The 27,742-nt window shown below is 36.4% G+C and overlaps 1 protein-coding gene across 5 annotated transcripts in view; it reads left to right on the top strand.

Moving 5' to 3' along the window:
- The window catches only part of KIF20B (kinesin family member 20B), an 82,811-nt gene extending 62,137 nt beyond the window's left edge, over positions 1-20,674 (top strand). For 3 of the 5 annotated variants that reach the window (XM_005698202.3, XM_013975077.2, XM_018041592.1), the window contains 10 exons: positions 536-661; positions 1,507-1,634; positions 3,232-3,387; positions 7,267-7,443; positions 9,180-9,290; positions 10,856-11,053; positions 13,418-13,519; positions 13,925-14,075; positions 19,136-19,278; positions 20,429-20,674. In XM_005698202.3, coding sequence (XP_005698259.2) covers positions 536-661; positions 1,507-1,634; positions 3,232-3,387; positions 7,267-7,443; positions 9,180-9,290; positions 10,856-11,053; positions 13,418-13,519; positions 13,925-14,075; positions 19,136-19,278; positions 20,429-20,506 — 1,370 coding nt within the window. In that variant the 3' untranslated portion in view covers positions 20,507-20,674. Of the gene's footprint in view, positions 1-535; positions 662-1,506; positions 1,635-3,231; positions 3,388-7,266; positions 7,444-9,179; positions 9,291-10,855; positions 11,054-11,816; positions 12,027-13,417; positions 13,520-13,924; positions 14,076-19,135; positions 19,279-20,428 lie in introns of those variants that run through there. The other 2 variants (XM_018041593.1, XM_018041594.1) reach the window with 2 other exon arrangements.

The following is a 27,742-nucleotide window of genomic DNA, read 5'->3' as shown; positions in this document are numbered from 1 at the left end:
CTTTATGGGTTAATCTTACTGTCTTGCATTGTAGTTCATAGCGTCTCCCCTAGAAATACAACAGTAACATCAGAGATCAGTGATCATAGGTCATCATAACAAATACAACAATGATAGAATTATTAAAATGTGATACAGAGGCAGGAAGTGAACAAATGCTGTTAGAAAAATGGTGCTTATAGACTTGCTTGATGCAGGATTGCCGCAGACTTTGAACTTATAAAAAACACAGTGTATCTGAAGCACAATTAAATGAAGAACAGTAAAATAGTAGTTTTATGATTTTTATTAATAGTTTAATTGTATTGAAAATGATTAATTTTATTTGAAAAGCTTTTCCATCTGTTTATTCTTACATTCATCTGTACATCAATTGTTTATTTGATCCTTCATTTATGCCAGTACTGGTCTAGGCATTGAAAATATAGTTTTGTCTATGTGGAACTCATATTCTATTTAAGTTAACTTAATTTTCAATATGGTATCTAGATGTAGATGTTAATAATTTCTAAAAATGTTCTTTCTAAATTTTTAGATCTGAGTGTTAAAGAAAAAATAATCAAAGACATGCAGATGACCCTGGAAGAACAAGAGCAAACTCAGGTAGAACAAGATCAAGTGCTTGAGGCTAAATTAGAGGAAACCGAAAGACTGGCCAGAGGTAAAACAAGATTGCTTACATATTTCAAAGCATACTTTTTCATTTTCTTTCTTTTACTACTTTGCTTTCCTTTTTAATGTGGTTTAATATTTATAATAATTTATAATAAGAAAGTATTTATTGTCTTTTTGGAATATCCTGTCACTTCTTATGTTTTACTGTGATGAAGATCGTTGTATCTCATTGAAAAAAGGAATCCGTACACTTTAATAACTGGATGATTTGCTTGCAGTGTTCCCCAGATGTTAAGAATAAACTTTCAACTTTTTTCACCTCTCAACAGCAATTGGTATCATCTGTATGTTTAGCTCAATAAATACTCTGATTCTATCCTTCAGAATACCATCAAAGGGTTTTTGTTTTTTTTTTAATTTTTGAGAGCATGAGGTTTCCTATATATTGGCACGCATTTGAACTGTATACTCAGAACACTATTCAATGAGTTATTGAGAGGTTTTCATAGTTCTTGTCTAAGAATTTGGTGAACTTGTAGAATGGTCTGTGTTTATGTGTGTGTGTGAAAGTCTCTCAGTCGTGTCCAACTCTTTGTGACTCCATGGACTATATAGTCCATGGAATTCTCCAGACCAGAATGCTGGAGTGGGTAGCCTTTCCCTTCTCCAGGGGATCTTCCCAGCTTAGGGATCGAACCCAGGTCTCCTGCACTTGAGGTGGATTATTTGCCAGCTGAGCTACAAGGAAAGCCCAGAATGGTCTCAGTTCTGTTTAGTATCTTGGTCTATGATCTGCTTCTGGGCTCTGCTGTCTGTATCCCATGCCACATACATCTCTGTGCAGTGTAACTTTTGCATGTAATTTAAAAAAAATTTATATTTCCATATCAGAATTGGAAGAATGGAAGGAAAAATGCAAAGATTTGGAAGCCAAACACAGTCAAAGTTCAAATAAAGAATTTGAGGATAACACAGATGTACTTAATATAAAACTCACTAAGCTTCAAGATGAGTTACAGGTATGATTTTTATCTACATGTGTAATTGTATCTATATATTATATTTCTCATAAGATTTAGTAAATATTTTATAATTAATTTAGATATGGATATACTCATAGCTGGGAAATGTTAGAATATAATTTCTCAGTACTCACTGAAATGACATGGGGAAGAGATTCCCTAGAATACAAGCTACTAAGTGCCAATGAAAATGCAGTGGTTGGGTCCTCAGTTTTACATATTTAATTCTTGTATCATCATGTCTTATGTCTTTGTACCTGTTTTTGTACTGTTTAAACTTTTAGCTCTTCAAGTATTGGTGTAGAGAAGAAACTATTAGGAAAATTATTTTGATTATTATAAATTTAATTATTAAGCTGGAAAAGAATAGAATTGTATGTCTGAACATTGGAATACATTTAAAACTATATTACTACATTTGAAACTATATTACTACATAGAAGATAACCTGTTTTCTGTTTATATATTTTTCCATATTTACCTTTCACATACCATGCGTAGAATAGGAGATACAGGGCAGAGATTTTTTAATGGCACTTAACAAATATTATGTAAATTTTTATACATTTTATTTATTAGAAATTACAATCCAGTGTAGTTTTAGCATTGAAGAAAGCATAGTAATGAGTTTTGAAAAGATTGCATCTAAATTATTTTCTTAAATCCAGGCTGTATATAATTAGATATTAAACAAATAAGTACGTTCCTTTCTTTTTTGTAATTATTAATTACATACTGAAGAATTTGTCCTTTCCATTGTCAGAACCAAAAGCAGCTGGAGCAGAGTGGATAATCCATTAGTTATGAAAAAATACACTAATTACTTTGTGAATGTTCATACTAAGGAATACTGGTGTGTTTTGCATTCTAAAATAATATGATCATGTATCTTAGATAATAAACTTTGTAATTCTGTAATGGACTAGTGATAATTTATCTGGCACAGTGGTTTTGCAAGTTTTAAAAACAGTAGATTTTAAAATACATAGCTTTTAGTATAGTATTAATTTTGCTTCAGAAGAAGTTTTATGTCAGTTTTGAGTGTACAAATGAGATGTTTTTGAAGTTGAAGGATCTATGGAAGCCTCTTTAAAATTTATTGATCAGCTGTATTTTCTATTCAGCTATTCCTTATATTCTTTAATAAATATTTGTCCTGTTACACAAGTTACTCTTTATTTGACATTCTGTATACCTGGGAACATTTTATTTTTGGAATCACAGCTGGAAATGCCCCCTACAAATCAAATTTTTTTTTTTAATCTAGCATTTAAAATGACTTGGTTCTCTGTAATTCTTTCAGAAATTTTAGTTATTTCTTCTTAAGCTCACTGATGAAGGAAAGCTCTTAAATGGATTTTATAGCGAAATTCAGTTTATGAATGAAATAACTATTTAGGAAAGCAACCAACAGTGTTCATTTTATAGTCTGACATATACTCAAACTTTCTCATTATTTAAAGAAAAATGCTTGTTTTAAGTTTTTGAAAAGGTGAAATGAAGAGCCATGGATTAGATGGAAATGTTTACAAATGCAGATTTATTAACTGCTTTCGAAACATGTGATAGTTACTTGTGCTGTTTCTACATGTAGGAATCTGAACAGAAACATGAAGCTGAAAGAAAAAAATGGTTAGAAGAAAAAATGATGCTTATCACTCAAGCGAAAGAAGCTGAGAGTCTACGAAACAAGGAGATGAAAAAATACGCTGAAGACAGAGAGCATTGTTTGAAGCAACAAAATGCAGTGGTTAGTAATAGTTACACTTTATCTGCGGTGTATTTTGCCTGCTTTCTTTGGCTTCTTAAATTTTTGCCTGGGATTCTTAGATTCTTATCAGTGTCTACATGGTTGTGTGGGTTTGGTTTTTTTTGTTTGTTTGTTTTTAAGGCAGTTTGTCTATTTGTGAGATGAGTTTTCTATCCCAGTTTATCTTCAAGTTCTTATTTTTGGGAAAATAATTATTTCTCAATATCTAGATTCAGAACTTAAAAATATTTTCCTTTTGACTGCTGCAGGGTTATCCCTACTATAATGTAAAATATTTGCATTTTGAACTATAGATTCTGCTAACATGGTGTATGCATTTTACCTCATAAGCTGATTTCATCAGATCTTTAAAAAAAAATCAACTATAGTTTCTAGAAGACTATAGGTAGAAATAACTTTCTGTTTTACTAACTATAGTTCTCAAGTAATTCTGTCTTATTAATAGTTTATGTTTTTTCCTTCTATTTTAATCTACAACTTAGTCTCTTTGATACTCAAGTCAGAAAAAAGTTAAAAGTCATCGTTGATCCTGAGAAGACTATTGAGTAATATATTATCTTTAAATGAAAAGATAACCTAACCATAACCCTATTTATAGTAATAGTAACATGGCAGAATCACATTGCCATCTGTTGGCATTTCCTTTATGACAGAATTTTACTTATATCAGCTAAACTTTTCTGTACAAAAACATTAATTTTCACTAAGTTAAAGAAGATTTTCCTACAGAATTTAAAAAATATTTTTTATTTTGAAATCACTTTATTTCCAGAAATGTTGTGAAGCTAGTACAGAGAATTTCTATATATCTTATTACCCAACTTCTGATGTTAGAGCTTACATAACAATAGTACAGTGATCAAAACCAACAAATTAATATTATTACAATACTGATTGCTAAATTATGGATCTTACTAGAATTTCACCAACTTTCCCACTAATTTTTTTTTCCTGGATGTAGGATCATATCTAGGATACTGTGTTCCATTTAGTTGTCAAGTTTCCTTAGAGTCCTGACTCTGTTTTCTTTGTCACATGACAAAGTATGTGAGACTAATACTTGTTATTACTACGGCACTCAGGTGGCGATATATTTCACTTCATGTACCAATGCCACCTGACTGGAGTTAGCTTCAGGAAGTGTTGTGTTGAGCAAGATTGAAATGCTGCATCTATCTTAACAGGAAATGCTGCTGCTGGTTCTGTTTCTGTCCATAGCCCATTCAACCTTCCAGACAGTAACAAGAGGCAAGAAGTAAAATCAGAGTTGTTGATTTTCATAGTTAGTCACTCCAGCCCCAAACCAGGAATGGGCCTACTTCTTTTCCTAATCATTGGTCCCTCTGGCAGCAATGCCAGCAAGTAAACCTCCTTTGAATTTTTAGTCCTAGAGCAAACTAGCTTTCTCCTTTCTCCTATATATTTCTTTACACTTGTACCTAGGATGTGTGTCTGCAATATTTAAGAAATAAATTGTTGATTTTTAAAAAGCCTTTTAAACTGGAATACACACAACACAGTAAGTAAAAGAAACGTTGTTTATGAATTATTATAAAGCCAGTCCCCAGTTAACTACCATAGAGTTTAAGAAATATAACAATATTAGCATCCAAGAGACCATGTCTTCTCAATGATAATAACTCTTCTATCTTTTAATGTTAAACTTCAGTTTTGTTCATTTTTTAAAACTTTATATAAATAAACATATGTAGAATGCATTTTCTTGTGCCTGGCTTCTTTCACTTAGTATTATGTTTTTGAGGCTCATCTGTATTTGTTCAAGTAGCTGGAGTTAGTCTCCTTTCACTGCTGAGTATTTCAGTGTATAAGTATACCACAGTCTGTTCAATTTAAAGTTGAAGATAAAGGGGTTGTTACTGTTTGGGGCTCTTATGAATAAGATATCCTGTAAACATTTTTATATACTTTTCTTAGTGCACGTGTGGATTCATTTCTATTGCGTATATAGCCAAGGATAGAATTGCTAGTGGATAGGGTAAATATCCCTGGAGGAGGGGATGGCAACCCACTCCATTATTTTTACCTGGAGAATCCCATGGACAGAGGAGCCTGGCAGACTGCAGTCCATAGGGTCACACAGAGTCTGACATGAATGAAGCAGTTAGCAGGCAGGCAGGCACGGTAAACATATGTGGAATTCTAGTAGAATGCCAGACTAATTTTCAAAGTAGTTTTACAAATTTATACTGCAACTCGTATTATTGGATGTTTTGTTTATTGGCTTTGCCTACCCAAGTCCCCTTGTTTATTTTCTATTTGACTATCTTTTTTACACAGGAATTCCTTATACTTTCTGGATTGGAGTGTATTGCAATTACCTTCTTTCAACCTCTGGTTTACCTTTTTACTCTCCTTGCCTTTTTAGAACAGAAATGAAGAATTATTCTAATTCATTTTCTCAGTCTTTTCCTTTATGAACTTCAAGGATATGAATATGTTCTTTTACATTATTTCCTGAAAGGTTTGGGGTTTTACCTTTCATATTTTGATTCCAGTATTAATTTTTGTGTTGGGGTGAGATAGGGGTAAAGGTCGTCATCGTTCTTGTAAATTTGAATTACCAATTGACCTGGTAGTACTTTTTGAAAAGGCTGTTGCTTTTCTACTGCTCTGCAACTTTTGATGTAGGTCCATTGTCCAGTGGTTAACTTTTGTATATGGTGTGAGATTATAAGTCTTTCTTTTTTTCCATTTGGCTGTTCAGTTGTTCCGTCACCCTTTGTAGAAAAGACTGTTCTTTTCTCCATTGAGTTTCTTTGACATTTTTATGGAATATCAATTGACCATAATATTTGTGGATTGTATCCTCTGTTCTCTGATGTCTGTATATCCTTAAGACAATATCACACTGTCTTTATTATTATATATAGTAGGCTTAAAATGACATGGTATGATTGCTTCTACTTTGTACTTCATTTTCAAAGTAAATTTGACTATGTCATTTGCATTTTCGTATTATTTTTAGAGTCAGCTTTTCCACTTCTACTCACACACAGACACACAGATGCACACACACTTGCTTGGATTTTTACTGAAGTTGCTTTGACTCTAGATCTTCTAAGGGAGAACTGACATTTTAAAAATACTGAATCTTTTGCTCTTTGAACACAGGTTCTCTTTATTTAAAAAAGAAAGTGAAAGTGTTAGTTCCTCAGTCTTGTTCGACTCTGCAACCCCATGGACTGTAGCTGGCCAGGCTCCTTTGTCCATGGAATTCTCCAGGCAAGAATACTGGAGTGGGTTGCCATTCTCTTCTCCAGGGGATGTTCCCAACCCAGGGGTTGAACCTGTGTCTCCTGCATTGCAGGCAGATTCTTTACTGTCTGAGCCACCAGGGAAGCCCCTTGTTGACTTACGTGCTCCTTTATTTCTTTCAGCAGTGTCTTGTAGTTATGTTTAGATCTTGCACATATTTTCTCTAATTTGCCACTATTTTGAACCCAGTGAAAAAGTATTTTTAATTTTCATTTTTCTGTTGTTTGTTGCTATTGGTTTTATCATTTATTTTTTTGTAATTTTACCATCTCATTTTGCAAATATTGAGGGAAATGCTAGAATTAGTTTAAAAGCTATAATTGTTTATTGAAGGAAGTGCCCAGTAAGCTTTTTTTGTTTTGGAATGAGGTGGGATAGGATATAGTATGTGGATAGTTAAGGTATATAAAGGCATTATGTATTAGGTTTTTTGAGTAAATATTTTATCTAGACTTGTCTATGTAATTTGTTGTATATCCTGTTCACAGTTGTATTTATTGTGTTATCCGTAATAACTTCAAAAATTCTTAGATTCATAATGTTACAACATTTACTTTAGCATTTTGTGTGTATTCTGTTTAGGAAATACTTAAAGGACAGTTGGCTGAGAAAGATGGTAACCTCCAGCAGTGGCGGGAAGAACGCGATCAGCTGGTTGCAGCTTTAGAAATACAGCTGAAAGCACTGATCTCCAGTAATGCACAGAAAGATAATGAAATCGAACAGTTAAGGAAGGTCACATCAGAGGCTTCTAAGACAGTCAGTAGAATCTTCTTCTTTCTATGCCTTTTTGATTAAACATAGGGGTTTTCCAGAATTATTTAATTGATTAACTTTTAAAGAATAAAAATGTTAGTAGATCAGTGAGGAATCGTAGATTGAAAAAATTCTTTGCATATTTGCCATGAATTTTGAGTTTTCAGAGTTTACTCAGAGTTGACTCATCACTCGTCAGTGACTGGTTGAGGAATGGTACTTTCTCTAATATTTTGGCCATATCTTCAGGTAGAGTATTTAGAAAATAAACAACTGGTGATTTAGTCCCTCATCTGTCTTTAAAATATGGCAGTGTGACTCAGCCTGAACTCTTGCTGATACTTAAATATTTGAGCCCATCCTAAATTTATGATAAAGATATACACTGTTTTTGAAAATAAGCACAATGGTGAGGAGGTGTGAGTCATTCAGCAGGTACTTTTTTCTTCTTGGCCATACCACTCAGTTTGCAAGATCTTAGTTCCCCGATCAGGGATTGAATCTGGGCCTCAGCAGTGAGAGCGCTGAGCGCTAACCACTGAACTACCATGGAATTCCCAGGAGCTGCTTTTGTAATATGCACCAGAGTTAGGACCCCTAGATGAAGAAAGTATTGCATTTCTCAGATAGCTGTTTCCCAGGAAAGTCGAACCAGGGTACATCTAAAGCTAGTCCTTTTCAGAGTAATTTATTGGCATTTGAAAATACGCCATTCTGAAGCCTCCAGATAAATAATAAAATAAATGTGTATGTGTGTATCTGTCTCTTAACATCAAAAGACCTTGTGATTCTCAGAGAAAGACTGTCTGCTCAAAACAGGTATTAGCATGTGGTATAAATTGTACAGAATAGAAAGTTAGAAAAATGAAGTATCAACTACTGTGGTTAGGGGACCTTTGGGAAACTTACTTAACATTTCTGAACTTTAAATCAGAGGTGATGATGTCTTCCTAATGGAATTGTGAAAATTTATTGAGAGTGTAGAACAGCACAGTTATTACAACAGTGGAAATCAGTACATGCTAGTTGCTTTCCACATTATGAGTGCAATTAGGATCTTTTTTACTTGCAGTTTTGGGCAGGTGACATAAGAGATGTATTTGACTTTTGATTTTGGTGGTAGTGATTAGAGGGTCCATGTTGGAATTTATCAAGTTTAGCAATGTAAATCTGATATTTTTTTATAGATAGGGTTTAGGAATAGAGAATATCCTGTGACTAAGTGGGATGACAGAGTGTGCAGCAAGGAGAAGTTTAGTTATCAGTGTAATCTTTTCTACTCGAATTCTGTAGTTGCATTCCTAAGACACCTCTAGGTTTTCAGAATTACATTATCAAAGTGATTTGGGAGGTTTAAGCTCCAACTCAGTACCGAATGTGGTTTTTGTTATTTAATGTCTCTAGGTCTCTATTTCCTATGTGGAAAGTAGAAATAATGATTCTTGCCAAATCTAAGTCCGAGTTGCAGTGAAAGTAAAATGAGAGAATATATGTAAAACACCTCGGAACTTGAAAGTAATCTTTCAAGTTTCTGTTTGGGTCAGACTCAGAAGAGGCTGGAAGGTTGCCGATTCTCTGAGCATGCAAAAGAGGAAGAAGGAGAGTTAGTTGGTCATTGAAGTCTTTAGTTACTTCCAGTATTTAATTCATCCAAATGTTGATTTTATATTCTTTAGGTGAATTATTTTAATGTATATTCAGTTACAGCGGCTTGTTGCTTTACTATTTCCTTACTTTAGGAAAAACAGACCATGGATATCCAGCCCACACAAATGAGTTCAACGGATCCTGGCAAGGTTGGAACTGAACCTCAGTCAACAAGTTTTGAAATTTCCAGAGGTGAAGTAGAGGTGGGTATTTGATAACAGTCTGTTCTTTAACCCTCTTTGCCAATGACCATTAATTCCTAAATAACGCTTGCAAGTATAATTTAATCAGCTGTTGAAGGTATCTTGCCGCACAGTCAGCTATGAGTGCTCCTGGGAAGGAGAACTAAAGGCTTTTGAGGGCAGATGCAGTTCTGAGGAAATTTGATCCCCAAATGATTCTTATCTCCTCAAAATGATACTGATCTCAAACAACAGATCTTGTAATATAAATAAATTTGATGGTCAGAAATAGGAAATCCCACAAAAGATAAAATTTGGATGACTCTCATAAGTAGTCCATTTAATAAGCATTCAAGTAAATAGTATTTTTTGGAAATATTACCCACTTTACAACTTTATCACCAAATCCCAGTAACCTGACAGTGAAGTTTCTTTGGTTTGAAGTGGGGTTGGGGTTCTGTGACTCATGTTGTATAGCGTAGAGTTTATCAGAGTGCTTATGAAATAGGTAAAAATCATATGTCACTTTTTGAAAATAAACTTATTTTTTAAAATATTTATTTCAAAACCATTTAATGGGAGCATGCCTTGTTAGGAACCTTGCTAAGCCCTGAGGATAAAGACATAAGATCACCATCCTCGAGTAGTAAGAATTCTAATAAGACAGGTATTTAATGACTGTCTTGTTTGACCGGTCGGACTGAGTGTTATGAAGAGAATGCTGAGAAGGGACACTGAGGAAGATAGAATGAATTTTGCTTGAGTGGCTGTGTAGAAAAAGTAACATTATACTGGGTCTTGAAGGCTAACAGAAGTTTACCAAGCAGAGAATGGGAAGAGAAAGGCATTTTAATTCAGGAAAATAGCATAAGCCATTCCTTACAAGGCTTCAGAAGAATCATGTTACTTCCACCACATGCTGTTAGTCACAGAAGCCATTAAGACCAGCCTCCATCCAGGGGAGGGGGCGTGAGACTCTCTCAGTAGGAAGAACAGTATTCATGGCAAACTGTAGTTTACCACAATGAGGCTGCTTATTACCTGGTAGCTCAGACAATAAAAAATCCGCCTGCATTGTGCGAGACCTGGGTTCAATCCCTGGGTTGGGAAGATCCTCTGGAGAAGGGAATGGCTACCCACTCCAGTATTCTTGCCTGGAAAACCCCTGGACAGAGGAGCCTGGCAGACTATAGTCCATGGGGTCCTAAAGAGTTGGACACGACCGAGCAACTTTCAATAAACAGTAGATAATGGAATAGATAGAGTGCTTATTAAAAATCCTAGACTCTTTGCTTCGAGATTCCTGATTTAGTAAATTCATGGTAGAGTTCAAGAATTTTTTAAACTATTTCTCCAGAGGATTCTTAGGATGATACAGGTGTGGGAAATACTGAGTACCACGTGTAAACCTGGAGAAAGCAGATGACAACTCACTCTTTCTATCCCTGTTGTGCTGAGTTTGACCCAAACGTTTTATCTTTCCCCATTCGTTGTTTTTAATAGGTATTTGACAGAGGTAATTTTTGGCAATTTAGAAATTTATGTTCTGCAAATAAGATTTGTTTTCCTTTTAAATTCTGTTGTAGGATGGATCTGTAGTCCTTGACTCTTGTGAAGTGTCAACAGAAAATAATCAAAGCACTCGATTTCCAAAACCTGAGTTAGAGATTCAATTTACACCTTTACAGCCAAACAGAATGGCAGTGAAACACCCAGGTTGTACCTCACCAGTGACGGTTAAGATTCCCAAGGCCCGAAAGAGGAAAAGTCATGAAATGGAAGAGGTAAATACTTAACTATTAAGTGAACTAAACAAGTAAGTTTTATTATTGTTCAGCTATACAGTTAAAGTCTGTTACATTGCCCTCCTGTGCATAAGCACTAGTATTAGAACCCAGAGTCATAGTTTACAGTGTATTTAATACTCTTAAGAATGTTGCTGTGGTAAATAGTCCTTAAAAAAAAAGCTTGAGGATTTTAAAATGTGTAGATTTTTCCTGTTTCAGTGAAGCTGTGATAGGTCAAATAGTGGTGAATTTTAGTAGAAAGCTATTTCACTATTCCAGTTCTGTTCATACTTAGTCACTTTCCCTCCTTTGGAATAGAAAAGAGATTTAGGATAAAGGAATTAGAGAATCTGAAATGACTAACTTGCTTGAGTAGAATCCTTGTGATTTAGTTAAAATCATAGTAGGTTTCAGAAGAGAAATTCTTTTTCTGTGAGCCAGTATGAAAATTTGGATCCTATTTAGTGGTAGGCCAAAAATGATTTACTTGTTGCTTCTGCAGCTTTCTGATTGTGGGGTTACCAACCTTCTATCATATTCTAGCCATGTCAGCTCAGCAAGTCACATAAATTTTCTGATTCTCACTTTCCTCCTTTTGAAATAAAGAATTAGATATAATGTGTTTAAAATGTTTTGCTTTTGTTCCACCTGTGATAGGTACATAATAAATGACAATATTTATGCTAAAAGCAATATTTATATTTAAAACTCTTTAGCACAATAACTTTTTCTCCAACTTGTCTTTTTCACTTCTTTAAAGAGTAGTGTATTTTCAAGCTGGTGGAAGAACAGAAATAATATTAAACATACTCCTGAGGCTCTCTGTCAGGTAATACATTTGATGAATGAATATTATTTAGCATATTTCTTGCTACACATAGAATACCTTAAAAGATTGTTTTGGAGAGCCTTAGTTAACTCTTATTCTATATTTAATGCACTTAAATACCATTAAGATACAGATTACCCTTGGACAGCATGAGGGCTCAGTGCCAGTCACTGTGCAGAAAAATCCTATGTAACTTACAGTTGGCTCTCTGAGTGTGAGGTTCCTCATCCGTGGAGTCAACCAAAGTACAGAGTGTACTTTGAATAGTATTTACTATGGAAAAGTATCAGTGTATAAGTGGACTCATGCATTTCAAACCTGTGTTCAAGGGTCAACTCTACTAAGTAGTTTGATTTCATCATCATCTATTAACATAGTGGCTGACACCTATGTCAGCTTGAATCATTTTTTTCAAGGGAAAAGGAAAAATTGGCTGTGTACTCCGAGGGTTAAGAGACAGTTATTTTTATTCATTTTACTGCTGGTATATACTCCCCATTGCACCATGTAGAAACTTAAACGTTTTAACTGATTTTGCTAGGCTTTTTTCTAGGCTCTTTACTGCTGTAGTAAACAGTGTTGTGAAGTCTTCAGGAAAATAATTTATACAATGCTATATTCTACTCTCATGAAGACTCCAAATTTGAAGTGCTCTCTTGAAAACAGCAAGTGTGATGGAGTTATAATCTTTCTTCCTTTGCTTTCCCTGATTACCATCTGTCTTTCCTCTCTTTAGAAAACCTGCTTCTTGTCATCCTTATGACTTTACTTTGTAACTTGAATTCTGAGGTTCAGTCATGATCTTCTCTCTCTTTCTGTTCTTGCCTTTCCCCCCACCCCGATGTGCTTATCATCACAGTTAGGATTATCATTTTTTACCTGTGCTTATACTGAAGATTTTTGTTTTGTTTTCAGTGTTGCTACGTACCAGTTAGAGGTCATGCTCAGCATGATTTGGGAGTTGGGAAAAGGGTAGATACATTACTATGTTGTATTTTAAAGATGGGACTCAAAAGATATTATCCCTTCATTTAACTACTGTAATTTCATTATGATGCATGTGAAAAACTCATACCTTCAATCATTTTGTAATAAAAACATGTATTATATCCTCACACTGTGCACTTAAACCTACGTATGTTATATATCAGTGATATTTCACTGAAGGTGAAAAAATTGTGAGAAAAAAGTTGTACCTTCAGTCAGGGTTTCTCAGCTTCAGCATGATTGACATTTTTGGCCAGATATTTGTTTTGAAGAGTTCAATGTCCTGTACATTGTAGGATTTTTTAGCAGTATTCCTGGCCTCTACCCACTAGTTGCCATTAAACCTGCCTCTTATACCCAACAATGACAACCATAAATACCTTCAGACATTGCCAGTGTCCCCTGGGGTCAGAATTGCTCCTGGTTAAGAACTATTTGCTTGGTTTGTTTATTTGTTTTCTTTTTTCCTTCTTCTGGAGTCTGGAGAGAGAGAGAAAGAATATGTTGTCAAGAAATTAATCAGTGCTGAACTTCATTATTTTTAGGACTTTGTGAAATTTGAAAATAAGAAGAATGCTACACCAACAATTAATTTGAAGTCCCCTGTTTCTGGGCATAGAAATTCGTCTGTCAAAAAGGAACAAAAGGTTTGTCTTTTAATTTGTCCAAAATTGACCATTTTCATAAGTTACATTTGTGAAGTAGATGATGAAAATAAAAATGTCAAATTGGATTAGCAATTATTCAGAAGTTGAGTTTTGTCCAGTTATAACTCACTTATATTCCGTTTTCTATTTATCTAATTCAACTTAAAATACATAACCTTTAACATCTGACAAGTAGCAGGTACTTCTTGATGTATTCACCTCTGACTTAGCACTCATCACACTCATTCTCTGGCCCTTTCATCCCTCTCCTTACATGATTAACCCCAAGTTCCCTCCCTGAGAATTTGTAACTTGTGTGTGGCCTCTTTAATTCAACTGTGGCTATAACTGTTTGTTCTAACATGCCTCATTACCAATAACAACAAAAAAATGTTTGTTGATTAGGTTTCCATGCGCCCATCATCTAAGAAAACTTACTCTTTACGAAGTCACGCATCCACAAGTGATGTAAATGGGCCTGCTAAGAAAAAAGAAGGAACGCTACAGAAATTTGGAGACTTCTTACAGCATTCTCCAATTATTCTTCAATCAAAAGGTTTGCAGACTATTAATTAAATGACCCTTTATGTTAGATGTATGCTGTTTTCTAATATCTGATTGGTATAAACTCAACCAGAGTGACTCTTACAGCTCCAGTAGAAATTGTTGTGTTAATGTTAGGTATTGAGGGAGGAAACATGAAACTATGATGTGCCTTGGTGTTCACTGTGTGGTGGAAGAGAACAATCTGTATTTAAATAATTGATCCAGAGTAGCTTCCCAGGTGGTGCTAGTGGTAAAGAACCTGCTTGCCAGTGCAAGAGATCCCTGGGATGGAAAGAGTCTGTGGAGAACGGATTAGCAACCCACTCCACTATTCTTGCCTGGAGACACCAATGGACAGAGGAGCTTGGAGGGCTACAGTCCATAGGGTCGCACAGACTTGGACACAACTGAAGTGACTTAGCACACATGCATGCAGACTGCTTAATGCGTTGTGGAGATGCAAGGAGAGAACTGTGGTAGTATTGGAGGGAAAGAACTGTTGGGGGCTATGGGAAGATTTGATATTAATAGAAGAGATGGGATTTAACTTGGGTATTGAAATACTGGAAGATTATACCTCCTAGAGGTAACCACTGTTAGCATTATGGTATATATTCTAGTGCTTTTTTCCTCTGCATGGATAAGCATGAGAAACACTGGGCTGGAAGAAGCACAAGCTGGAATCAAGATTGCCAGGAGAAATACCAATAACCTCAGATGTGCAGATGACACCGCGCTTATGGCAGAAAGTGAAGAGGAACTAAAAAGCCTCTTGATGAAAGTGAAAGTGGAGAGTGAAAAAGTTGGCTTAAAGCTTAACATTCAGAAAACAAAGATCATGGCATCTGGTCCCATCACTTCGTGGGAAATAGATGGGGAAACAGTGGAAACAGTGTCAGACTTTATTTTTGGGGGCTCCAAAATCACTGCGGATGGTGATTGCAGCCATGAAATTAAAAGATGATTACTCCTTGGAAGAAAGGTTATGACCAACCTAGATAGCATATTGAAAAGCAGAGACATTACTTTGCCAACAAAGGTCCGTCTAGTCTAGTCAAGGCTCTTGTTTTTCCAGTGGTCATGTATGGATGTGAGAGTTGGACTGTGAAGAAGGCTGAGCGCCAAAGAATTGATGCTTTTGAACTGTGGTGTTGGAGAAGACTCTTGAGAGTCCCTTGGACTGCAAGGAGATCCAACCAGTCCATTCTAAAGGAGATTGATCCTGGGTGTTCTTTGGAGGGAATGATGCTAAAGCTGAAACTCCAGTACTTTGGCCACCTCATGCGAAGAGTTGACTCATTGGAAAAGACTCTGATGCTAGGAGGGATTGAGGGCAGGAGGAAAAAGGGACGACAGAGGATAAGATGGTTGGATGGCATCACCGATTCGATGGATGTGAGTTTGAGTGAACTCCGGAAGGTGGTGATGGACAGGGAGGCCTGGCGTGCTGCGATTCATGGGGTTGCAAAGTATCGGACATGACTGAGCGACTGAACTGAACTGAACTGAATCTTATGTACTATATCAAAAACATATTTCTTTAAATATCTATTAAGTTCAGTTGCTTAATGCTTTTTTCTTTATAATATAGACATATTAATACTCTGGTATTAATATGTGCTAAGATATATATTCTCTCTATACACATATACATAAATACATACTTATGTACACATCTACCAGAAAGAACAAGTTTTAATGTAAGTAGAGTACCAGGAAAGTGTAGGACTTGTGTGGGCAGTTCTAGGTAGCAGTATGCATCTAGCATCTAGAATGTGGAGAGAGTATTAGGAGGAAGGGGGCAGGAAGGAGTGAGTTTTCATGTTTTCATGAAATTACCTGAATGGTGGTGGTGGGATAAATTGGAGACTAGAGATGGGGAGAATGAGGAGAGAAAGTGACTAAAAGCAGGGGGACAGTTGAATTGAGTCACGTTGGTTGTGTAAAAATACTTTGTGTAAAAACTTACCACAGAGCTTCCCAGACTTTCTTGGATTACAATGCCTTTAATGCGCCAGTAATTTTTTTCAGTGCATCCATGCACCCAAAGAAACACCTAAATAGTCCCATCCATTAATACTTAAGGCCAAACAATCCCTGAAAATTTAGCTTCTGAAAATCCAGATTGTTAAAATATGTCACCATCAAAAGGAAGGATATTTGATACCTTTTTGAAACTGTGAACTACCTTGAGTTGAGTGTCACTGTTTTCCTTAGAAATTTAAAATATTCCAAGTTGCTCTTGTGAATTTGCTGCAACGTGTCTTGGTGCACAGTTTGGGAACTTCAGACTTAAATCTATTTGTGTGTGTGTATATATATATTTAAAAGTATACGTTGTTTGAAAGGTATCATTTGTATAAGCATAGAAAATACCTGGAGAGGTAAACAGCAAATTGTTAAATGTTTAAATTTGGAGAGGTGGGACTTGTTATTTTAGATTCTTAGGTATTCTTACTTAATTATATTGACCATTGTTTATATTTATTTAGTTGCTAAGTTGTGTCCGACCCTTTTCGACCCCATGGACTATAGTCCACCAGGCTCCTCTGTCCTCTCAGGCAAGAATACTGGAGCAGGTTGCCATTTCCTTCTCCAGGGGATCTTCCCAACCCAGGAATCAAACCTGGGTCTCTTGCGTTGCAGGTAGATTCTTTACTAGCTGAGCTACAAGGTAAGCCCCTCTCCTTGAAAACATATTTCCTTTTGATATATAAACAATATATTGCCATAAAAAGCAATGCATATATGGTTTATATATTAAAAGGAAACATGTTTTCAAGTAGAGGGAAGTACCCAGATGGTAATGACTTCCTGACTTGGTTGATTTAGTTTAACAGCTTCCCTGCTATATACCTGGGGTGTGTGTTTTTTTTTTTTTTTTTTTAACTTCTTTCTAGGAATATAAAGATTCCCTGTTTTGGATTGTAACTGCAGTACATGTCTGTTGTTGATCACTTGGAAATAAAGGGAAAGTAGAAGAAAATAGAGGCTAGTTCTTAAAATTCTGTTGCTCTGATAACTACTCTTAATCCATTACTCAGTATCACTGTTCTCCCCATTTATCCCTTGCATATCTCCTATCCATTCAGTACACAGCAGCCAGAGTGATCTTTTCACAGTACAAATTATTTAAGCCATTTAATTTTCTGTTTTCTTAGCTTTCCAGTGGGATATAAGCTCTGCAGGTGCAACATGTCTGTCCTGTTTACAGCTTCGGCTCTTAGTACAGTGGTTTGCACATAGTAGAGAGGGATTTTGAGGCTCCAACCCAAATCCTGTGTGTGATTTGTTTCAGGCTGACCATGGGCGATTACAAAGGTTTTACTTGTTAGGCCTCATAAGGGAAAGCTGCCCTTCCCTCATCAAACATACACAGCCAGTGCACTCCAGTCTTTGAAGGGAGTCAGTCAGTCAAGGACTCAGGTCTCCTGCTGGGCATACTCTTACACATACCTGCATTCCTAGCCTGCGTGTGTGTGTGAGCCACTCAGTGGTGTCCAGTTCTTTGTGACCCCATGCTAGGGGTCCTTGTCCCCTGCTAGGCTCCTCGTCCATGGAATTCTACAGGCAAGAATAGTGAGTGGGTTGCCATTTCCTTCTCCAGGGGATCTTCCTGACCCAGGGATTGAACCTGGGTCTCCTGCATTGCAGGCAGATTCTTTTACCACTGAACCACCACAGAATTCCTAGCCTAGGGGCCTTCATTTGGATGCTCCTAATCGAGTGCCTTCAGTAGAGAATGTCCTCAGGCATCTCTGCTGGAGACTTTATGATGTGGAAGGAGAAGGAACCTTGGAGACACTCTTTTCCACTCTGACTGTACTTTTCCACTCCTAGCCCTCCTCTCTGGTCTCCAGCACCAAGATCCGTAACAGTGATAGAATGACCACTTCTGTGCTGATCCACCTGACCCAGACCATGCATTAATCCATGGGGGAGTGTGGAATAGGGTGGGAGTTTGATATGTTCTCAGTTTAGACTTCCCTGGTGGCTTGGATGGTAAAAGCGTCTGCCTGCAATGCAGGAGGCTCAGGTTTAATCCCTGGATTGGGAAGATTCCCTGGAGAAGGAAATGGCAACCCACTCCAGTAGAGTGGGAAGAGGAGCCTGTTAGGCTAGAGCCCATGGGGTCGCAAAGAGTCGGACATGACTGAGGAACTTCACTCACTCAATTTAGCCTCTTGCTTATTCAATTGCAGTAGATGGTTAAAGGCTTTAACTTTCATGTTGACTTGTCATAATTAGCTACTCTGACATCTGGCAGCTCACCGCTTAGGCTCAGCTTAGCCATTGACAGGTAGACACTTAATTCTGCATATTTCCTGAAATGTTTTCTTTTAAAAAAAAGTATTTGATATCATATATATATATGGATATTATATATATATATATGGATTTTATATCCAGAAGTTTTCCTAAATGGAAATGTTTTCTGCTGAAATCAGTATGTGTCTGTTAAAATAAATAAATAAAGCAGATGTACAAAGTAAGAAATTGAAAAATTCCTTTTCAACTCCCTAGAAACGATCAACTGTTAAAAATTTGGTTTCTTTCTTTTTATCTATGTATCTGTGTGCATGTGTTTGTTAACTGGAAGTAAATGGCTCACAGTTACAAGTTACTTTTACTTAATATTCATGTGGACATCTTTACATGTGAATACTGAACTAGCTCTGGCACCTTATTATTCTTAATGCTACATGGTCCACTATGTATGTGTACTGATCTTTTCCGTAAATGTAGCGTAAACCTCTTCCGAGTCATTAAAGATGCCCGAGTTTTACTGGTGGTAGTATAATTTACCAATAGTAAATTTACCAAATTTTCAAAATTTCAACCTTTACAATATGTTGAAAATTAATGAAGTGACATTTTATTTATTTGTCTTTCTTTTTTTGCTGTTGATCATTAAGTCATATATTTATTGGGCAATTCTTTGTTTTCTATTTGTGTCCTTTCACCATTTATAAATTGCAGTGCTTTTTAAATATGGCTGTTTATGAAGGATTTATAATATTTGCCATTAGGAAATTATTTCAGGATTTAACTGATAAATTTTTTTCATAGCAAAGAAGATAATTGAAACGATGAGCTCTTCAAAGTTCTCAAATGTAGAAGTAAGTAAAGATAATGTGTCTCGACCAAAACGGGCCAAACGAAAATTATACACAAATGAAATTTCGTCTCCTATTGATATATCTGGCCAAGTGGTAAGCTACTATTTCAGTTCTCTTAAAAGTAAAACTCTTAATGTTCTTTTGAATTCTGAAGTACTCTTACAATTTGAATCATATAGTGGTTTGGATCTCTTATTCTGTACACCAAGTCTCGTAAAACTTGCTTTAAAAGTTACACTATTGGTACTGGATGTGTTAAGTTTATAGTAATTGAATGTAAATGCTGCATTAATATATACAAGTGTCACATGCATCTGCATTTGTAAATTCATTAGAGTTCTAGAACTTTAGTTCCATCAATAGAATTATCACTGTTTAATAATGTCTAACATCTGCTTTTCATGTTATCTTTATCCTAAGAGTTGTACACATCTGGGCGTAATTCTGCCTGGTAAAAATATAGACTTGACATTCAGTCATCTCCTCCCACTTTGTCTTGAAGGCTTCCACGTTTTCTTAAGAGAAGACGGTAGTTTGTCACCCTGACTCTGTGACTCATTCTCCTTACTCAGAACACGCTGTTCTATTACAGGGAAGTTCTCATTTTCTATCATGCTTGCATTTGCCTAGTGGATAAAAGTGAGGATAGGAAAGCAATTAAAGGAAAAGCCTTCAACAGGAAGTGGCCAAGAAAAATCAGGAGAGACCTTTTTGTAACAGTAGCTGTCAGATAAAAGATAGACACTTGAAGCAAGTAGTAAAGAATTAGGGTCATTAGGACATGCTTTTCAAAGTGCTCTTCTCTTGGTTACTTTTTTCCATCTGTCTGATAAAGTACATGATTTTCTCCTTTGGCTGAAATTGTTTCTTTTCTTAGTTGCAAAAAATGCTCTTTCTACTTGTTATTGCAAAAAATAATTTCTTAAAAATTGCTTGAGATACTTGTTTTGAAATATTTTAGTTATTATTTCAGACTATGTATGTCCTGAATTCAGTAAAAGTATGGATTTCTTTTATTTTAGAATGAGGTGGTGTTGTAAGAATCTTTTATAAAATCTACTGCCTTAGGCATGCCTTTTTTTACAGAAGATAGTGTAATTGCAGTCCAGGAGGACAAAAATTACTGTCATGTACTTATTTCAGTTATAAACACTGAAATATGAACATATCTTATTAATTGTAAGTAAGGTTTCATTTTTACTTTCATTTTCACTTATAAAATTTGTGAAATTGTTAATTTCAGATTTTGATGGACCATAAAGTGAAAGAAAGCGATCATCAGATTCTCAAACGAAGACTTCGAACCAAAACAATCAAATAAATCACTTATGGAGAGTATTTTAATATAAATTTTATATTCATAATCATTGTAACTTGTATTGTGACTTTTTAAAGATAATTGTATATACTGTGTTGCATCAGATCCCTTTGTATATACATTGTTATTTTGTATTGGTATAATTTTAATTCAATAAAGAAAACATGTCAACAGTAAGTTTACTTGCCTGCTTTTCTAAGGCTTTTAAATAATAGCTGCTTTTTAATAATAGCTTCTTTTTAATAATAGCTTCTTTTTAATAATAGCTTCTTTTATCCTAGACATGGGCCTAGTGAGGAGCCAAGGAAAGATGCTATGGTTTTTGTTTGTGTTTATATACATAGATGTTATAAGTTAGATCTTTGGTTTACTTATCTTTAACTGTTGTAGGACTTGCTTTTACTGCATCTGTTAGGAAATACAGGTGATTTTGCATATCTGTACAGGAAGTAAGTGTGTATAGGTCATCTGGTTGCTAAAATGTGCACATATTTTAGAAGAGATCTCAGGTTTTTAATTAGAATATCTTTTATTTTTAAATAATAGAATAGAGTTGGCGTTCTGATTTTTTTAGGACACAACACAGATGATTAGAAGCAGAAAGTTAGAAGGGAAGAGGAGATGATAACATCTAGCGGGCAAAAAATAACACTGGTATCTATAGAATTTTAGTCCACACACGCACTGCAACTAGAGAGTAACCCCCACTCTCTGCAACTAGAGAAAGCCCACATGGAGCAAAAAAGACCCAGTGCAACCAAAAAATAAAATAAAAATAATATTAAAGCCATAAGTAGAGAGAAAACTGCAGTGAGGGAAGGAAGATCAGTGATTGCCTTGAAGCCGTGGTCAGGAGATGGAATCTGAGGACATGAGGAAACTTCTTCGGGGAATGGCTATGTTCTGTGCCTTGAGTGTTCTGTATTCTGTATGCAATCTCTAAAAATAAAATTGTCTTTGAATTAATTTTATTGCTTGAAATATAGAGCTGGGAAAAAAAGATTTTAAAATAAGCACCAAAACTGCAATGAGGTACCATTCTGTGGAGACCAGAATAGCTAAAATTAGAAAGACTGACAATACCGAGTGAAAGATTCTGGCTTCTAGCATGTATATTTAAAGGAAATTTTTTTTTTCCCATGTAGAGTAACTGCACTCGTTCTTTACTGTGGCAAGAGAACATATTTTGGAAAATGTTTTAGAGGCATTTTTTGACCTAAGGTTCAGTTCAGTTGCTCAGTCGTGTCTGACTGACTGCAGCCCCATGGACTGCAGCCTGCCAGGCCTGCCTGTCCATCACCAACTTCCAAAGCTTACGCAAACTCAAGTCCATTGAGTCGGTGATGCCATCCAGCCATCTCATCCTCTGTCGTCCCCTTCTCCTGCCTTCAATCATTCCCAGCACCAGGGTCTTTTCAAATGAGTCAGCTCTTCACATCAAGTGGCCAAAGTATTGGAGCTTCAGCATCAGTCCTTCCAGTGAATATTCAGGACTGATTTCCTTTAGGATGAACTGGTTGGATCTCCTTGCAGTCCAAGGGACTCTCAAGAGTCCTCCAACACCACAGTTCAAAAGCATCAATTCTTCAACACAGTTTTCTTTACAGTCCAACTCTCACATCCATACATAACCACTGGAAAAACCATAGCCACACACACACACACACAGAGGAAGTTTAGGCTTTGCTTGGGCTGTTTCGTGGCCAAGTAGGCTAAACTTTCATAAATAGGAGGCTTCATTGTGGCTTTCTAAACCTAAGGCTTGAGCTAGCAGAGCCTAGTCTTGTAATAGCTAAGAATTCGGTCTTTGGTTCTAAAACTCACTTTTTATTTTCCATGTAACTGAGGAACATAAATTTATATAAAACAGTAGATGAACCTTATGGTACAGACTCAGCATGACTAGATTCTATATCCAATCTAAATTCAGACACATTTTCCATACAATTTGTACACCAGTTCAGCAGTATGATTGATGACTAGTCCCACAAAATTGGTGCAATATTAGTTTTGCATGCTTCAACTAGCAGAGTATGGTGCAAGAATACAGTTTATATATGAACACTTAGCCCCCATCCATATTATCATTCCACTTATCATTTATTTTGGGACTCTCGTCCTTAGAATACCATTTAAAACTTACTTAAAACAAATAACTGTGAATAACCATTGACAGCACCAAAATGATGTTCTTGAGGTAAAATATGTACATGGATTATTGGGCAGTGTTACAACTAACTTCTGAATGTTTGAACAGAAAAGAAAACAAATGACTTCTCAGATAACACATTAAGTGGAAATTTGAAGACAAGATACGTGTCATTGATGAAGATACGTATCAGTGATCCAGTAACCAGAGGTCTATTTAGTAGACTTTACTATGGCCATGACTCATATATCTATAGTTACATTCATACTGCAGAGTTGAGTGGTTGTGACCCTTGTGTGCAAAGCCTGAAATTTTTACCATTTGATCCTATATGGAAAGTTTGTTAGCTCCTGTAGTAGACAGTCCAGCATACATAATGCCAGTCAGTGAGTGGTATTTATCCAGCAAGCTGCCAGACATGTTTGGTCATCATCAGGTGGTGTTTCCTGCCACTTCCTGGCATATTTTGTATTTAATGTAGTATGACAGTGTCTGGCACATAGGTACATTTTTTGAGCATTTACTGTTTTAATTTACCTGTTTAAGTATATGGTACCCTTATTTTTAAAAATGGATCATCACAAAATAAGAGCCTAGAAGTGCTTAGTATTATTTTTAAAAGAAAGTTTTGATTAACATTTTAACACTGTCTCTAGATGATTTTGTGAAGCATTACTGTTTGAGGAATATAGTTTGGAAGGACTGTCCAAGGTCCTTGTTACTTAGAGTGCAGTCAATAGGCAGTGTGGGCATCACTTGAAAGCTTGCTAGAAATAGAGACTCACGATTTCCACCCTAGATGACTCCTGGACAAAAGCTGTTCTTTAAAACAAGATCTCCAGATAAGTCATGTAAAGTTTGAGGAGCACTGCCTGTTAAAATACAATGGCTCGTGATTGTGAGCAACTTCTACTCATGCCCTGCTGCTGATAATGTACTTGATACAACCATTTTGGAAAATTGATAGTATCAATTAAAACTCCCCCACTTAAGGTGGAAAGCACAGGGAAGACTTGATCCCTAATGAAACTGTTTTTTACCATCCTGGTTTAAAAAAAAAATGTTAAGAATTCTCAAGTACACAAAATTGTATACAGCTCAATGAGTTATCAAAAGTGGATGCATCTATCTAATGAAAAGGCAAATTTCCTGTCATTACTCTCTTGGTCTGTCCCAGTTACAACCTGTTATTGGAAAGTAACCATCTTAATTTCTAACAGCATAGAATGCACAAAAAGTATGCATGTGTTGTGGCTGACACCATTTGTACTAAAATATACTTGTGTGATTTATATTTTTCTTTCTGATTATAGTCTTTTCACTTATTGCTATGTGATATTCCATTGTATATCACAATTTATCCATTCTCCTATGGATGGACATTTAGGTTTCCAGTTTTTTGTTATTTACTAATAATGCTGCCATAAACGCGTATCTCTGAGGTGTACTAGGAATTGAAATTGCTAAGTTACAGGATATATTTGTATGTCCAGCTTTAGAAGATACTACCAATTTTCTAAAATGGTTGTACCAAAGTCCATTATGTACATGTGCACCTCAGCAGGGCATGAGTTGTAGTTCACAATCACTTGGCATTATATGGTTTTAATTTGCATTTCTTCGATGACTAATGAGGTTGAGATCCTGTCATATATTTATTGACTATTTGATTATCTCCTTTTACTAAGTCATTTGCCCATTTTAAAATTGGGTTGTCAGTCTTATTTATTTGTAGGAATCCTGTGTCTTCTAGATATGAGCTCTTTTGTCATTTATATGTGTTGCAAGTATTTTTTCTCTGATTTGCCTTTTCGCTCTTTTAATGATACATAGTTTGAATAATTTTTCATGTTGTACTTAGAGAGTTGATCAGAACCATCTGATTCAGTATTGCCAGAAGTAGAACGTTTCCTTTTTAATAACTAAATTTTATAGCAGTAATGCATATTGATGATGAAAACAGCCATTATCAGCGGGAATTAGTTTGGCAAGCTTTTGAAAAGATAACAATCAATTTCAACCTATTTAATCTTCATTTGAAGTCTTCTAGGATATGTAAAAAAGCGATAGATAAGATGTACCCTCCATGTTACATGGGTTAGAACTTCTATAGTTGTATATTTATGCCTTTGATGATCTTCTCTCAAGGTTACCAACTATGTGTTCAATAAATGCACATCAAATAGATCTGTATTGGTTGGGGAAAAGAGAGAAGCTGAGATCTTGGCAACGCAAATATTAGAAAAATATTTTAAAAACTTATTTGTAAATAACTTCAAGATTATAGAAAAGTTGCAAGAATAAGAATATTATATGGAATACCTATATAATTTTTACTCAGATTCTCCCTTTTTCAGCTTTGAAAGTGAAGTCGCTCAGTCGTGTCTGACTCTTTGCGACCCGTGGACTGTAGCCCACCAGGCTCCTCTGTCCATGGGATTCTCCAGGCAAGAATATTGGAGTGGGTTGCCATTTCCTTCTCCAGGGGATCTTCCCGACCCAGGGATCGAACCCAGGTCTCCTGCATTGCAGGCAGATGCTTTAACCTCTGAGCCACCAGGGAAGCCCTTTTTCAGCTTTATTAAGGTATAATCGATGGCAAAATTATGATACTTAAAGTGTACAAAGTGATTTGATATATGTATACATTGTGAAAATATCCCCCATCAAGTTAATTAACATCCATCACCTCAGGTATTTACCCTTTTTTTTCCTTTTGGTAAGAAAACTAGCAAATTTCCATTACACAGTATGGTGGTGGTATTTGGTGAAGTAAGTATTAATGAGGAGGAGAAGAAGGGAAAAGCCAGGTCTGAGTGTGTACCTAAGATACCATAGGGCTTTGTGTTCTTAGGTGAGTGTTGATACTCACAGGAGGAATGAATATCCACCTTAACGGGTCCTTAAGAGAATTAAATGAGAAAATATGTGAGGAAGTTTTTGGTAAACACAAAAGGTATGAAAGTCCAGTTAAAACTACTTGACAGTTTTGCCAAAGTACCTGATTGCGTACTTACTGTGTGTGTGTGCTTAGTGCATTCTTTCTCATCACAGGGAGAGTCAATCAGGAAGAAACTGGGATTTAGAGCTCTTATATTCTAAGACAGTCCTTAGTGATTTCCCCTCTGGAATTGTAAAGGGGCCTCTGGAAGATGATAGAATCTGCATACACATTGCTCTTTTCCCTTTGTGGCAATCTCACAGGAGGAATGAATGTCCAGTATTTATCATTGTTTTAGAACTTCTAACTCAGTGCATATTAAAATTATGTACGTATTTTATAAACCAAATATCACTGGCTGGATTTTGTTGCCAACCTCATTGAATTAGTCTGGGGCAGGGCAGGGGTATTGGGATTATTGAACCCCTGGTGATTATAAGGGCTTGCAAGGTGGCACAGTGGTAAAGAATTCGCCTGCCAATGCAGGAGACTTGGGTGTGATCCCTTGGATTGGGAATATCCCCTGGAGAAGGAAATGGCAACCCATTCCAGTATTCTTGCCTGGAAAATTCCATGGACAGGAGCCTGGCAGATACAGTCCACGGGGTCTCGAAAGAGTCGGTCACCACAGAGCTTGTGTGCAGGGGGATCCCAAAGTGCACCCAGGCCTGAGCACTGCAACTGACGTTGCAAAGATAAATTTTTCCACCAGAGGGAGACAAAGCACTTCTCTTGGAAAAGGCCTGGCATGAAACCCATTCTCTGACTTCACAGCTGCACCAATTTATGTAAAGTGCCAAGCAGGACAAAAATGCGGGAAGACAGGTAATATTATCTTTGGCACTGTTCCTTGCCAACCAAAGAAGTTCTTGCCACCACTGGAGAAAATTCCAGGAACTGGAAATGGCAACCCACTCCAGTATTCTTGCCTGGAGAATCCCAGGGCCAGAGGAGCCTGGTGGGCTGCCGTCTATGGGGTCACACAGAGTCAGACACAACCGAAGCGACTTAGCAGCAGGAGAAAATTCCAGGAACTAATTTTAAAAGTAGCATCATTAAAAATATCTCTTATTCATCCAGTTACCTGTATAGCATCTAGAAATCTTTTCATTCCTTCTACCACCTCACTTTGATAAAATAGACTGCATGAAAAAAAGGGTTATATTGTTCATATCAAGTGGAAAGTTGACATAAGACCACTTGAAAAATTTGACTTAAGATCACTGGAAGAATCATGCAAATAGAAATCAACATCAGCAAAAGTGAATTGGCTTGTTATGCTCACAAAATTTTAGGAAATATGCAGACGTAATAGTGTGATTTAGACTATTTGATTGGCATCCCCCAATTTTAATTTCTCCCATCTCATGCCTACTTCATCATGCATGGCAGGCAGACTCTTTACGATGTGAGCCACCAGGGAAGCCCCATCCTCTATCAGAAAAGCCAGAAAAGCCATAAAATCTACAAACTTGATCTCTGTCCTCTTGTGGCTGGAGAAGGTCAGTGAGGAGATGACAATCACTGGGGAGGGCTTCCCTTCATGAATAAAATGGCAAAGAAATTTCTCTCTTCATTACCTAGCAGTGTGCTTGGCAAATGCCATATGTGATGGAGCTCATTATGGGATGGAGCCAAAGTGAAAAGATATTAGCTTGCCTGGAAAGAAATGTAATTTGATGGCCAGGACAAGGAAGTAAATGATGATTTATGGTCTGATTATTCAGTTCAGTAGCTCAGTCGTATCCGACTTTATGACCCCATGGACTGCAGCACATCAGCTTCTCTGTCCATCACCAACTCCCGGAGCTTACTCAAACTCATGTCTATTGAGTTGGTGATGCCATCCAACCATCTCATCCTCTGTCGTCCCCTTCTCCTGCCTTCAGTCATCCCCAGCATCAGGGTCTTTTCAAATGAGTCAGCTCTTCATATCAGGTGGCCAAAGTATGGGAGCTTCAGTTTCAGCATCAGACCTTCCAATGAACACCCAGGACTGATCTCCTTTAGGATGGACTGGTTGGATCTCCTTGCAGTCCAAGGGACTCTCAAGAGCCTTCTCCAACATCACAGTTCAAAAGCATTAATTCTTCGGCACTCAGCTTTCTTTATAGTCCAACTATCACATCCATACATGACTACTGGAAAA

The sequence above is a fragment of the Capra hircus genome, chromosome 26 (genome assembly GCF_001704415.2).
Source record: "Capra hircus breed San Clemente chromosome 26, ASM170441v1, whole genome shotgun sequence".
In the NCBI taxonomy this organism is placed as follows: domain Eukaryota; kingdom Metazoa; phylum Chordata; class Mammalia; order Artiodactyla; family Bovidae; genus Capra; species Capra hircus.
This window is presented reverse-complemented; position numbering and strand designations above follow the sequence as displayed.